The sequence below is a fragment of the Pteronotus mesoamericanus genome, unplaced genomic scaffold, assembly GCF_021234165.1.
Source record: "Pteronotus mesoamericanus isolate MK-2021 breed Mesoamerican mustached bat unplaced genomic scaffold, CSHL_Meso_final contig_169, whole genome shotgun sequence".
Taxonomy (NCBI): Eukaryota; Metazoa; Chordata; class Mammalia; order Chiroptera; family Mormoopidae; genus Pteronotus; species Pteronotus mesoamericanus.
In genome coordinates, this window is record NW_026555068.1 from 20,731,102 (window position 1) to 20,746,104 (window position 15,003).

A 15,003-nucleotide genomic window follows, 5' to 3' on the forward strand; every position below is an offset into this window, starting at 1 on the left:
ATTAAGCCTGGTGTGGGGACGTGGGCTTTGCCTCAGCAACTCCATTTGGCGCCTGTTGTCCTGTCTCTACCAAGCTTTACAGCTGAAACCGGGCTGTAGAGTTCAGGCAAAACAATAAACGCAGGCATCATCTCTTATTTGTCATGGCAATCGGCCTGGAACTTCAGGAGAAGAAGATAAGTGAAAACAGACTTAGCTCAAAAGCCTGAGGTTGCAGGAAATACAGAATATTTGTAATTGTCTTTAAGATTGATGTTTTGTATCCATTAGTTATGAGTAAGTCGAACAAAAGTTGCATATAACCTTGCAGAGCTCTTTAGAGAGAGTTTTACCATTTAATCAGTTGACAAAGCAGCTACAACCTCTCTTCCCTTTCTACTAACCCTCCCTCCCACTGCTGTGTGCCTTGCTCTTTCTGCCTCTTTTTGGTTTCTGCGCCATCTCTACAACCCCTTTCTGCCACCCACCAAACCAGCCCCTAAGGGCGCCCTCGAGGGCCTTTGGTTCCATAATGTGTTCTCTGACCCATCACCATCTTCTAAAATCCTTTAATCCCCAGCATACATTTTCCTCACTTGGCCTTTATCATGTTCCCAATTATTTCCAATCATAGTTCTATTTGTGTCTCATTTCCCACATGTGCTATATAAGCTCATTGAGGGAGTCTGTTTCCTTACGCCTTGCACAGCACATGTATAACTTGCTCAGTATTTTGTTTGATTGCAATTAACATGTCAATTATCATGCATAAATCAGAGCTTTTAAAGTCCTAGAAGATATCTGGAAATGATTCTGTTAAGTATTTTTAATCTTCCTCTGGAACCTTAACAACGTCGTTAGTTTATGTTATACAGGAAAAAATTTGATGAGTAACTGTAAGTTATTCCTAGTACTAGTCTGAATTGCTGATAATTCTAAAGTAATTGACAAAGATTTACTGTAATCAATGCTTGTGTACAGAATAAAGCAATAACAAATTAATATATTAATAAAGGTTAATAAATTAATAATATTAATATATTAATAAAGATCATACTGCCCAACGCATGCATTGTGAATATGCTTATTGATTATTAATTTTGGAAAAATCATTGGATATTTTATGGGTTACAAATAATTTAACACACTTTTAAAATGTCATTTGCTCCTGTTTTGTTTTGTTGTGTCGTGTTTCACGACAGGCCTGTACAACTCACCCTACAGCGCTCAGTCACACCCGGCTGCAAAGACGCAGACATACAGACCCCTCGCCAAAAGCCACTCGGACAACGGCACAGACGTCCTTAAGGACGCCACTGCCCCTGCCCCGCCCCCGCACGTTCCCCCTCCCGTCCCACCACTTCGACCAAGAGATCGGTCTTCAGCAGAAAAGTAAGTCATTTCCCTTCACAGTGGCCTATACTCAGATCAAGAGGAAAAAAGACACGTAGATTTCGGAAGAAGAATTGGTGGAGATAGTATATGTATAATCTTATTAGTCAATACATGTACCATGTACTGAGGTTATAGTAAACCCTTTCGCAAGCTTGGTGCATAGTATTGAAGTGACCTAAGCTAGACCTGGTGTAACATGGGCGCAAGCTCTACTTTTTAATCAATAAATGCATATAAGAAGGCAAATATATAGAAATAACTGACATACTCCCTTTCACAAAGCAGGTCAGAGACTATGCAGTTAATTTTCAGTCTCCTCTGATTTGAGATGTTAGACCTATTAACAATGTAAAAATTCCCTTTGATATACAAAAATATCTTTTTGAAAGCAGGAAGGTTATTCCTAAGTTATAGATAAGGCATTAGTTAGTGTCTGTCTGTGAATCATTTCCACCGCTGTTTAGAGATACTAATTTTCATTTCCCCAGTGAAATATTTTTATGGAAACTTAACAACAACAATAAACACAAAAATTTTGACAAAAATAAACACACTTTTGTGTGCCACTTAAAAGTTATTATGACTAATAATCCTACTTATAAGTAATCTTTCTTGGGAGTTTGCTATGAGCCAAGCACTAGGCGAAGCACTTTTCCTCTGTTATATCTTTTAATTCTGAGAACAATACAATGACATAGGTTTTATTTTCAACCTATTTTAGAGAGAAAGAAGCTGTGAGTTAGAAAGTTAAAGCAACTTACCCAGCTTGTACAGCTGGTATGTCCACGCCAGGACTGAAATTCACCTCTGCCTAACATCATAGCTCATGTTATGCTAACAATTAATAAATAAGGATATAAGAATTATTCAGTATTAATATTGGTTATTAGTCATTCATCTATCATACCCACCTCAAAAATATTATATTCAACTCCACATTGCACCATTAAGAGTAACTGATGATATTGTATAGGGTAAAGATATCATGAAAATGGACACAAATTATATGTGAGAAGATTCTCATTTTAATACCAATCTTATCGTGATGAAATATAGTTTAGAACTGTGATGTCTTAAATTTGACATCTTTGTCAAATTTATCTAGAAATAATTGTCTAGCCATAAATGGCATTTCTGCCATAAAAAAGAACCGAAATGAACTCAGATTTAAATGTATCATTTGCTCTATGTGTTTCGTAAAAATAAATCTCTCATTAAGAAATGTGCTAATCTCTTAATAATTTCTAGATGGCTTTCATATACATTGTCTTGTATCACACTGAAAACACGTCTTCTCAACATCACTCATCTGTTTACTAGAAAGCCAGTCCTAGCCCCTAATTCTCCTGTCGTTTAGGGCACCTCTGTTTCCAACATGCCATGGAGTCAAATTCCACCCCATTCCATGGGTCAGAATTGCCCCCGACTATAGTCAGAAAATCCTTCTTTCTCAAGAGTGATCCTCCTCAGGAAGCATTCTTTAGCCCCAGCTGCCTAAAAAGCTCTACTTTCGTAGTCCTTCTGTGACCACATGTTGAAGGACATTAGTTCAGGGGAGAGCTGGTTCCAGGGTCTCCTGTGACGCTGGTTCTTCAAAAGCAGCACCAGTGAAGGCTCACCCATCCCCCCAGCTTGCTCCTGTCGACAGTGACCCCAGTGATACTTCAGTACTTTTCACACGCTCTGATGCCATTTGCAAGCTGAACAAGACCAAACATGGCATGTGCGCGACTGCTTGTCACTTTGAATCAAGGATGCCAGGTCAGACTGGTGGGATAAACCCACACAACTTCATGGAGCATAACCACCACTTACGCTAAACGCAGACACACAGAGCTGCCTCAGCGTGGGGCCCCAGGTGTCCTCGCAGATCACTGGCCACATAGCCACAAGTCCCCTGTGTGAGTGTTTGAGCCCAAGGAGGAAAGTCATTGCATGAAAAAGAAGAAGAAGAAAACATAATATGAAATAAAAGAAAGGACTTTCATCAGCTCTCTTATGTAAAACGTGGTATTTTGGACAGATGAGCTTTTTAACCTGAGACTTTTTTTGTTTAATCTTAACTTAAATTAACTTTGAAAACAGCGAGTAGTTAGTTATACACAGCTGTCTTAAACATAGAGAAGTATTTTCATGCGTGATTTGTTGGTTATTTCCAGACATGACTGGGATCCTCCAGACAGAAAAGTCGACACAAGGAGATTTCGTTCTGAACCCAGAAGTATTTTTGAATATGAACCCGGGAAGTCATCAATTCTGCAGCATGAAAGACCAGTAAGCACTTGTCATTAAACAATGCCAGCTCTCTAGGCTTCCTGGGTTCTTAAATAAACCCAAATGTTGTATCGCTTAACAATTTTTGTCACAAAGGTAATATTTATTTGGCATTATTTAGAAATCATGTTTTATTTGGTATCATGATTTGTGCATCTTATTTCAGAAGGGAAGATGCAATCTCTAATATGTACTGTCCTTACAGACCAAATATAGGACTTATTTACATGTAACTATAGCTATGTCTAATCATGGCCCTGAGTTTAGTTTTTAAAAAGTGAGGAACAACACTCATAAATGCAACACTGAATTGCTAGTCTACGTTGCTAATGAGAAAAACCATTCAATATTCTCTTCGATCCAAATGGACCCTGGCAATTCCTTCCCTCCCTTTCCACATAGATTTATTAATACTTCTTCAGCATCAAGGGAAATTTTCCAAATGCCTTTTTTTATAACAAGTTGTTTTAATTGATTTTTATTAAATCTCTCTCAGGTTACCAAGCCTCAAGCTTCCTGTTTGATTGTCAATCTAGTGGATCAAGATTATACTTAACTTTGCAGTATTGTACAATGATTTAATCATGTGCAAACAAAGATACATAAGCTGGAAAATAACCATGTGCTTCCCCAAAGTGCAATTTAACAACGAGGCGGCTCCTCAGCCCTCTGTTCCTAGGGCCCCGGTGCTCCTTCCCGAGCCCTTTGCCCTCCTCGATCAGTGCGCTCAGGATCTCGTTGAAACTAATTCCTCTGCGTCTGTCAAAATCTGCCTCCAGAGAAACAGCTGATGTCATTTGCATGTGCTCTCTGTCCTGCCTTAAAAAGCATTGTAGTGAACAGGAGTTTTCTTGGTTAGCTCCTTCAAGAGCGTCCAAGAAACCACGCTATCATCTGTAATGCAAGGCCGGCCCTGAACCTTGACTTAGAAACCCTGGCCATGCCACGCCCACCGTAAGAGCCCTTGATTTAGTTTTTGAAACCCTGTATTTATGGTTATGTTCTTGAGAAACACGTTCAAAAACCTTATAATCACATAATTCATACGTGGTATGTAGCTAAGCTTTTTTTGCCTTCAAATAGCTCCTATCTTTTAGAATAGCAGAAAATCAGGGGGGAAAAGGGAACATCACTGATTTGCAGGCTCCATTGCAGACTTATTTACTAGATGTGATTGAATAGCATGATTTCTAGGATGGGAACTGAGTGAATCATGATGCCACCCTTCCATAAAATCGAAAATTGCAGCATAATGATGCAAAATAATGAGTCTTGCATTTAAATGTAAATACCAATACTTTAATGATCGTTCTGACAATGTATGATGCTCCTAGGATAACGAATGTTGTAATTGTATTGATAGCTGTGATAGATGTGCTGTCAGGAAATAGGATTGATTTTAGAAGCTTTCCCATCAGGATATTGCTATTGTTTACCCATTCAACAAAATTATTGAGCACCAACTATGTGCCTGACATTGTACTGGATGCTGAGGACACAATAGTAAACAAGACACAGTCTCTACCTCAAGGAACTTGGAGCCTATCATTTCATGGATGTGCGGGGCAAACCCGCACTTCTGGAAATAGACCATCTGCTCTATGGTTAAAACAGGCACACCCAGCGAATCCATCCTTTGCCCCCTTAACAGCTCATTCGGGGGCCCTGCCACTGAGACTGAAATTCCCACATTGCTCATATCTTTGGGTTCAAGCTTTGAAAGTTCTTAGTTTTAAAATAGCAATGACAACAATAATAATAACAATAGTTGTAGATCTTTATTGAGCACTTACTACATTATGTGCCAGGCCCCGTAATTAGTCGTCGATCCTTAGATGCCTTATCTCGTGTGATGACCCTGACAACCTAGGAAGTAGATATGTGGCACTTCCATTGTACAGTGAGTGACTTGGCCCAGGGTCACTTTGCTGGTGGGGGTTGGGGCCTGGTGCACTTAATCACAACTAAACTGCTGCATCACCAGGATTTGCTGAGAAGGAAACACATTTAGCTGCTCGCCATCATCACCTCAACTTGATTATTTGATGATTTTGCAGTATAACTGAGTTTATTTGCTAATTCATACCAAATTAGTGTACTTGACTGACTTAACCAGAAACCTGGGTCCCGAATAGTTGAGCCACAAGACCAGGTGCTTCCCTGTTCTAAGAAGAGTAAGAGCTGGAGCGTGGGTTTAGCGGGAGAATCCAGTGTGTCTGAGTCTCTGCAGCCACGGAAGGGACCTAAATGGCAGGTGGGACAGGAACGGCTGTCTTATGAAGGGATGGGAAGAACCAGAGCTTTTATCCTTCCCAAGGGATAGTTTTGCCGAGGGCCAGTCATATGCAAAATGATTTGAGCCAGTCCTCTGTACCATCGTGGCCAGGATTTTTACTACAGGACGAGACTATTACCTCTGTGTTGTTCTTGCTGTGGTGCACCCTAAATTCACTCTGATTGCCTCTCTCAATGGGGGCGGGGGGAGGGTAAGCTCAGGGCACAGTGGTGCTGCAGACACTGGCTAGTTACTGACACAGCTCACGGGAGCATCTGAGGTGTCTCAACACACAAGATGCAGAGGAGGAACAGCAGCTCTGCTAGTGACTGTGATGTCTCAGCAAAACGGACAACACTTAAGGATTTCAAGGTGTCCCAAACGCCCTCTCATGTCATTCTGCACCAAGGTGGTTTAGGAGCAGGCTTTTGCTCTTTTCATATTTCACTTTATGTAAACTATAAGCAGCGAGGTAATTCTCTGTTGCCCTTTTCAACTCTTAGGTGACTCCTCCTTCTTCCCAGTTTTCCCAAATGTCTTCTTGGAGTCCCCTCTCCCTCCCCCATCTCAAAGCCCTGCCCCCAGGGAAATGCGGCTGACCCCCCCACCCCACCCCCGCGGGTCCTCAGTGGCACTGCCATGCCTGGCAGCCTGATTCGTTTCCCTAATGCTTCAATCTTTATCAGTTCCCCTGCTTGAAACTTCCTTCTGCCCTTCAAGTATCTTTAGAGCAATCCCACATAATCTGCAGAAAGCCTGTGGTTTACTGGCCCACAGACCTCCCCAGGCTCACGCCTCCTCCTTCCTCCCTGCCTCACTCACTACTATCCAGCTCTACGGAGAGCTAGCAATCCCTTCCCTGCCAGACCCGGGCCTCCACCAGGAAAGCCTCTCCTCCACCTCCTCTCCTCTCACTCCTCCTCCCACACCATGGACTCCTCACTTCCAGGTGTAGAGCACCCCCTGCTGTCACCACACTGAATTGTAATGTCCTCTTGACAGTGTCCCTCCCTAGACGTTAAGCTCCTTGAAGGCAGGGACCATGCCCTGTGCACCAGTTGTATCCCCGGCACCTAGCACAATGTCTGGCACATCATAGGTGTTAAGCGAATCCTGCTTGAATTAATAAGGGAATGAGTGAAGGAAGGAACGAACACAGGCTTTACCCTTGCCGTGAGTGGATAAAGTTGGTGAGACCGACTCCCTGTTCTGGCGCTTGTCTGTGAAGTCTACATCAAAACAGACACAAAGAGAGTCAATGTGCTGGTTTTAATAATTGCGGTCCACTAATTCCAAGAGTCCCTGGGCATAGGGCATAGGGGGGACAGAGCTGTGTAAATACAAGTCCTTCCCTAGACTCTGGCCAAAATGATTTCTAAGGAAGAGGCTTCTTTCCTTAGAAATTCCTGGAATATGCACTTATGTTCTTTAACACTAAAGTAAAAGTGAATGGAAATTTTAGAGTGCACAGATACTCTTTTGACTATATATTTAGCGATGTTGATTAAATGGGCCTAATGTTTGATCTTGAAAAGGACTTTTCCATCACCAGGAATCTATTCTCAACTGACTTAAACCACAACTTATTCCACAAGACAATCAATCAGACCCTTACTAGGGTTACATGAATAGGAACTTTTTCCCATCTGGATCAGATATATTTATAGGTGAGCCACATGAAAATAAAATATATTTAAATAAAACACTTATTTAGGATCTCTCTATGCTTGACAAAAATGAAAATAATATGAAGATGTTACCTTTCTATGCAATCACTAAAACAGAAAGGAATAATCATTGAAAACACTGTGTAGCATTGAAATGCAATTAAACCCTCAGTGAACTTAAGCTTCTTTATCCATGAAAATGGTTATTCAAAGCTTATATTCTAAAAATTTTGGAGTTTTCATCTGGTGTTTTAAACCATAAAGAATAACCCCAACTAACAACATGTATAGTATTTATTGCAGAAACACAATAAATATAAAACATAATAGCCAATGCCATTAAAGCTTAAAAATTTAATGAACATAAAATATAAAGAACCAAATGATGCTGGCACTTCTCATTTGAACAACATATAGAAATTATGTGCTGGCAATAAGAACAGTGGGATCTTTATAACCTGAAAAGCAACTAAATGCTTTTAAGCTGTAGAAACCCTAACGACTTTGAACATCGCTCCCCCGGGGTTGCCTTAATATAAGAATCATGTGGGATTTATCATCTTAAGACTTTCTGAAGCACATCCTGCTGCACTGATGACCCAAGTTTTGTTTTAAGCACAGGTTTGCTAGATGTTTCAAAGCAGGAAAAGTCAAAGCATAAGTGTAGAAAGCTATGCAACAGTATCTCTGCTCTCGTTTGTCTTTTATGAGCAAACAAATTCAGCAAATAGGGCTTCCTGTATGAGTTTCTGGGCGTTAATATTCATGTCAAACAACTCAAAGGAACTTTCAAGTTACTGCAGAAAGTGTTGATTTAGTGAGACTATGGGTGTGTCTGCTGACTGACCTGCTGCATGAGTATCACTGACTGGGCGAGGCCTCCCTGTCCCTCAGCGGGGGGGTCTAGGCTGCTAGGTAGCAGTTAACTGTTGCTACAAAAGCAGGTAACTGTTGCAGCCGAAGGGGATTCCATCCCTCAGCCACAGCAAAAAGAACATTCCTGTCCTGCTGCTGCCAGTTTCTGTACCAGAAAGGCTCTTGGTGAAGGTGTGCCTTTCATTACATTCCAAAGTTCTAGATAGTTACCAATTATCACTGTTTTGGGCCTTTCCTTTATTTCCTATTGGCATGGCATCTAGATAGCTGGCCATTGTGACTACAAACTGAATTTTTAATCTACAAAATCATAACTCATGGAAAATACCATTGTAAGGTGGGGTGCAGGGTGATAGATATTCTGCCCCCCATTCTTTGTTGTATAATAGAAATATATTTCTATAAGCCAGGAGTTAGTATATCTGCCTATATAGTTTCTTAAGGTGAGCACCAATACAGAGTTGTAGCCATGGGCAAATACATGTATTTGTTTAGTAAATGTGCTGCCCTCTGCTGTTCAGTGTTTTTAAAATAAATTTCCCTTTAAGAAATTTCTGTGTCCCCTTAGCAAAACAAAACCTGTGCTTGAAAGCAGAGATGATAAAACCAAGAATTAATAATGTGTTTAAAGTATGTAACATTAGAAACTATGAGACTTAAAAATGCTAAAGTTTAGTTTTTCTGTAAAAGAATTACTAGGCCTCTGTAGACAGAACAAAAATTGCTGAACAATTCTCTCTGGTATCTTTTGCCCTAAAAATCAGCTCCAGTGGAACTAGCCCGTGAAATAGTCATAGACTGCAGCTACTACTTAAATGTGTGTGTTTTCTTACTGAGCTCAACCAAGCACAGGCTCTGTGACTATTGTACAAACTATAGTACAAACATACAGTCATATTACGCCCGCATCACTTAACATCCCCATCCAAAACACCCCCCAGGCTCCCAAGCAGCTTTGATCATGATAAGCACGACCCGTGTTGGATAACTTAGACCCTTTCACTCTTTTGCTCTGATATCTCAAGTCTTCTATTACTGTCTGTAGCTACCATTATAACCTCATACTATAAAATATTGAAATAAAAAGCACATCTCTAAAAATACATCGGATATAACTGGTTAATAAATACAGGCTATTTATTATTAACAAAACTATTGGGAAAGATCAATGAAACACTTTGACAAGCTAATTTCAAAACGACGGTTTTTGTCTGAGTGTGGGCTCTCTCAAAACACCCAGTACTACAAACACTATGTCCTCTCCTGGCCAGGGGGCATGGCTTTTAAGGAACTGAAAGGCTTTTCTTCTGACTTAAAATACTACTGCCCAGTTGCACCATGTTTAACTAGAGCCATGTCATAATTATCGAAGAAGTAATGACCCTTACGTAGTGCTCTAAGCATCCATTTTTAAGAGAAAATAAACAGCCCAAATCAACCTGGTCAGGCATGAACTATTGGAAAGCACTAAGACTATCGCTGGGTAAACCCTCCCTCCGTGACTGTTTTCTCTCTTACTGAAGTAATTGTATGTATTTTTTCAAACTGCTTCTATCAACACCCCGCGTTTTCCTTAAATACAATATTCAGAAATCACTGGAGGGGAGCAAGTCCGTTGTAAAAGTTGGCTTTTTCTCTAAATCAGAGTGTTACCCAAACCAGGGTAGGATTTTTCTCCCTCACCCTCTCCCCAACCCTAAGCTACCCTAAGCAGGACTGTGGAAAAAAAAACACCCTAACCCCACCCAAATCCCCTTCCCGAGCCCCAGGTCGACAGGAAGACTGTGATGTCTGGGGTCCCTCATAAAACGTGACCCTTCTTCCCTTTCTGGGAGGTTCCTTGCCTTCACATCTTTTCAGTGGCCCAGACCTTCCCGAGCGACCCCCGGGACCCTTGTGTCTTGCCGAAGGCTGCTTGTGGTGCCTCCTCCGTTCCCTCCGGAACCTCTGCGCCAGGAGTCAGCGTTGCCTCCCCCTCTTTCTTACAGCCCCCCCTCCCAACAGCTCCGACACCTGTTCCAAGGGACCCCGGCCGGAAGCCTATTTCTCTGGCACCGTACGGAGCAGCCGCTGGGAGCCCCTCCCCTCCGCCCAGGAGCGGGCTCCCCACGCCAGGCCCGAGCACCCCGGCTCTCTCTCCCACCTGGGTGAGCTCCTTCCTTCTCCCACGCCCCTGACGCCGGTCTGTCGGGAGCTCGGGCGCAGCCCTGGTCTTCCCGAGGCTCCGAGACCCTCCGGGCCGGCTCCTCCCCTCCGCCCCCACCTCGCTGCCCCTCCTCTTCGCTCCTGGACCCCAGGTTCTTCGCGCCAGCCGACCCCTGACAGCGCCCCCAGCACCTCTCACTCCTCCCCACCGTGCATCTCTCCCCACCTGTCCCTCCCGCCTCCCCGGCCCTCCACCTCCATGCACCTGCTGCAGACCAGGACGCAGCGGTGACGCCCCCCGTCCCCGTACCAAGGGCTCCCGGTGACCGAGTTGAGCCTGTTTCAACACTCTGGTGGCCTGTCGGCGCCCCTTCTCGCTGTCGCAGGCAGTCGTGCATGGTTAATGCCCCAAGCTAAGGAGAAACGGGAGAAATGGTGGGCAGAGGAGGTAGCCTGGGGCCTAAGCGGTGCCGTCGAAGCCCGCCTGCGCTCCCAAGCCGGCCCGGTGTACTCGGCCGCCCCGGCTCCCCGCGAGGGTGCGCGCTGGCCTGGGCCGCGCCGCCCTCGCTCCGCTCAGTGTGCCTTTTCCTTCCCTCTTCCTCCACGTCTGCGCCAGCCTGATCGCATACGACCAGATGACATAGATTTAGAGAATGAGCCCTGGTATAAATTCTTTTCAGAACTGGAGTTTGGACGCCCGGTAAGTGAGGCTAGCCCCTTCATGTAAGAAAAGCAGGAGAATGTTGTTTGACTTAGGAGACACACCGTTATCAGAGGAGATAGGTGTCGCCCCGAGCACAGAAATTGAGTGTGTACTTAGGTACACAAATTTGGAACAGCTTAGCCCGCGGTCGCTTCTGTGCCGAGTGGTGAAACCTGCTCAGACGCTTGCTAGACTGTTTTCCTTGACCACCAGTCGTGCACTAGGATTACTGTATGTCGAAGCAAATTCAAAATTACAGACTTAGAGAAGGTTTGGGTTTGTTTACAGTCCATTTTGGTCTAGTTGACTCAGAACAGCACTGCGACACTTGTAACAATAACGATCACTCTTATTAGAGCTCCCTGTGGCTGAACACTCCCTAAGCGCCTGGAGGCTGCTGGGTCCCCGGTCAGTGTCCCTCCAATGAGAGGAAACCCGAGACCAGAGGGGTCAGGTATTAAGCGCAGTCCCATCAAACAGACAAAAACACCTCTGGGCAATTTCCACTCTAACATACTGCCAGAGTACTCCCACTATAAAACACCTTGTTTAAAACACCTTAGGGATATAAGGGGGTGTGGGAGCGGGGCGGGGGGCGGGGATAAGAACACTCAGGACCTTAATTTCTCGACTCGCTCCCAAAAGTCACCACAACGCTCATCCCCACACCGCCACCCAAGGCGGGCCTTATGAGAATCACTCAGTCTGTTCCGCGGAAAGAGTTAACCCGGGCCTCAAATAACAGTTTCCTTTATCCACTCGGGTTTTATTGGGGAACTCTATCCACCAACAGCAGAGCATCGGAGGAGTGTCGGTTACATATTTTTTATATTTTACTGGTGTTTCTGAATTTTAAACTCTCAGAGGACATACTGATTATTACACTGCACAGAATGTTATTAAAAATCAGCGAGTACAAACATTCTTTTGCCATATCTTAGGCTGATTTATATGCTCGTATACTAAACCACATTTTCTCTACTGGGTGGTTATAGTAGTCCCTTCTACCCATTAAAATGCAAAGGAGACTTGGTTAGATTCATTATCTTATTGAACTGGACCAAAAGTGACTGTAAACGAATATAAACCAAAGAACTTTCCCTAAACTTTCTGTGCCTTACAGGAGGAATATTTTCTCCCATTTTTTTTCTACTTTGCACCCAAGTCATCACATAAATGTAGTTGATTTCAGAGAAAACAAATTTCTTACCTTGATTTTATAGGTATTGTTACTGTTGATTAGACAGCTTATAGGGACTCTACCCATTCCTACTCTGAGCCTAAATCACCAGCATTTTTCTATAATCATTTTCAGCCACGCACAGAAACTCACCAGCATGCCTGTCTCCTTGTCTGCCTGCTCCTTTAATGTTCCTTTAATAAACCTGCATTCCTCTGTGGCTCGCAACTGGGAGTGCTAATTTGATTTGATGGAACGAATTGATAAACACACTAATCGAATCACGTGTAATTTTGCCCGGTGCTTGAGAATATTGACGAACCCGGCACCCTTCCTCGTAGGCCACCCCAGGGCGCTCCACGCGCGTCACTCTGTGTGTATCTGATGCTGTCGTCACTCGGTTTCTAACTGTTGTCGCCTTTTCCACATGTTCATTCCTTGCTGCCATTGACTCTCCTCCATTCCATCTCTGCACTCTGCTTATGTGGTGCACCGACACCCAGCCTCCTAAAAAGGCTCTGGACTATGTGCAAGATCATTCTTCTGGTGTTTCCAATGAGGTAAAAACAAATTATTCTTTTTTTCAGATTTCTCTCTTAGGACCTGTTACTGTGATTCTGAACATCTGTGTTTGGCAATGCACTATAGTGTCTCAGCTGTTTTTGAAAATCGACGTTTGCATCGTTGGGTTGTAGCCGATATCGTTCCTCGGACATTAGTTGTACCGAAGGCGTGGGCTCCTTCAGAAATCCTTTCTTCACGGGTGAAGAATCACTTCAGCCATAACTGAGCTGAATGATTCGGTGCAGTCCTGGTGTCCAAGAGTGTGATCATCAAAAATCAAGAGTAGGAGCCGTAGGGGGTATGGGAACCACCTGTTTTCACTAGACTAAAATGTTCCTAGGAGGCCTCTCCGAGCCATTTTAGCCTCATGCATGGAGGTGCAGAATGACCCCTTAGATTCTTAGATAATCAGATGTTTATGCCCCACAAAGTCCCAAAACGTATGTTAATCCTTTCATTTTCTTAAACACAATTTGTACATTTTAGCATCAGATAAAATCAAGAATAGGGCTGGTGTGTATACCTAAGACTCATACAAAATATTATTGAGTATAAACTATAATTGAAAAAAATTCTGAATGCACAAACGGAACAGGGCTGATAGATAACTGGGACATATAGCTCAGCTTCCCAGTCCCACATCCTTGACAGACATTACTAATCCTCCTCCACGCTGCAGTTCAGGCAGCCGCTGTGATCGATTATGACTGGCGTGTGACATGAAATGCATTGGCCACCTCTACTTAGAAAATGTTCATGGCAAGCTGCTAAAACAAAATTATGCCGAGCAATGTAAAATGTTATCTGAATTGGTCAGAGAGCGTGAAAAAGGCAGAAATAATCCGGAGTCAAATCTTTCTATCCTGCTCTTAACAAAGAACTATAAAATATTTTGGAAGACAGAGTTAGGCCTCCTTAGTAACAAGCAAAAGTGACAGTTTTGCTAAATATCAGCTATGTAAAAGCCTCCCTGCAGGAATTCTTAGAAACAGCTAGGATGACACGAATAAACTGGTGTTTGAACAGCAGTTTCTCTGTGGTTCTGAGTACAAAAACACTTCATAAATATTTCCTTTTCATTGAAAATCTTAACTCAGTTAAATATGTGCAACTAGAAAATAAAATGCAGCTAGTAGAATGCCTATGCTGCAGGAAGTACTACCAACACATGGTGGTGAAAACAGGAATTGCAAGCACAGTCTCAAGGAAATAGCCAACTTGCTACAGATCCAATTTGCAATTCCAAATGTTTCCCCTGAGCTATGTATCAGAGTGTATGTTAAATAGACATAACCAAAATATTTAGGTATTAAATTAAAAGTAAAGTAGGGTAATCAGGAACATTTTGGGTTTGTGAATTCAGGCATTTCTACACACTTATTTTTTTGTAGATGGGCATGTAAAGAAAATCAAATACAACAAGCAATTCTATTTACTTTGGAATTCAATTTCATCAGATATTTCTTTCATATTCTGGTCAGATATTTCTAGGTTGTTTTTAAGGCAGTTGGTTCATTGAAAACTGAAATAGAATTTGGAGATCACCATATCCAACTCCCTTATTTTTCAGTCAAGAAAAGTAGAGCTCAATTATTTTAGGAAGTAATGTCCAAAATCACATGGTAAGATGGTGGCAAATTAAAAATAAAATAGGTCTCTTCACCTTCCCTCCCAGGCTATTTCCTTTATACCACACTTCTTAGCACTTCCAAGAGATATGTTTAGTGCTCAAATCTTTTAAAAACAAGTTATGTACTTAATACTTTTCCTTACTAACTACTGACTTCTGTTAAATTCTTGAGCTAACAATAGTAGAAACTTCAGCCTGTGCATTCTATATTGTTATGGCAGTGGCAACAAAAATCACATGAAAAAGCACTTTGCTGATGATTAAACTGGTTTGCTATTCTCTTTGGGGTTAAGAGGGGTGTTGTAGGATTATGAT

The 15,003-nt window shown here is 42.6% G+C and overlaps 1 protein-coding gene across 5 annotated transcripts in view; it reads left to right on the forward strand.

Moving 5' to 3' along the window:
• SORBS2 (sorbin and SH3 domain containing 2) overlaps positions 1-15,003 on the forward strand; it is a 155,068-nt gene that overhangs the window by 99,022 nt on the left and 41,043 nt on the right. For 2 of the 5 annotated variants that reach the window (XM_054566152.1, XM_054566148.1), the window contains exons 10-14: positions 1,182-1,371; positions 3,534-3,648; positions 10,455-10,613; positions 11,228-11,311; positions 12,998-13,054. In XM_054566152.1, coding sequence (XP_054422127.1) covers positions 1,182-1,371; positions 3,534-3,648; positions 10,455-10,613; positions 11,228-11,311; positions 12,998-13,054 — 605 coding nt within the window. The remainder of the gene's footprint in view (positions 1-1,181; positions 1,372-3,533; positions 3,649-10,454; positions 10,614-11,227; positions 11,312-12,997; positions 13,055-15,003) is intronic. The other 3 variants (XM_054566150.1, XM_054566151.1, XM_054566149.1) reach the window with 2 other exon arrangements.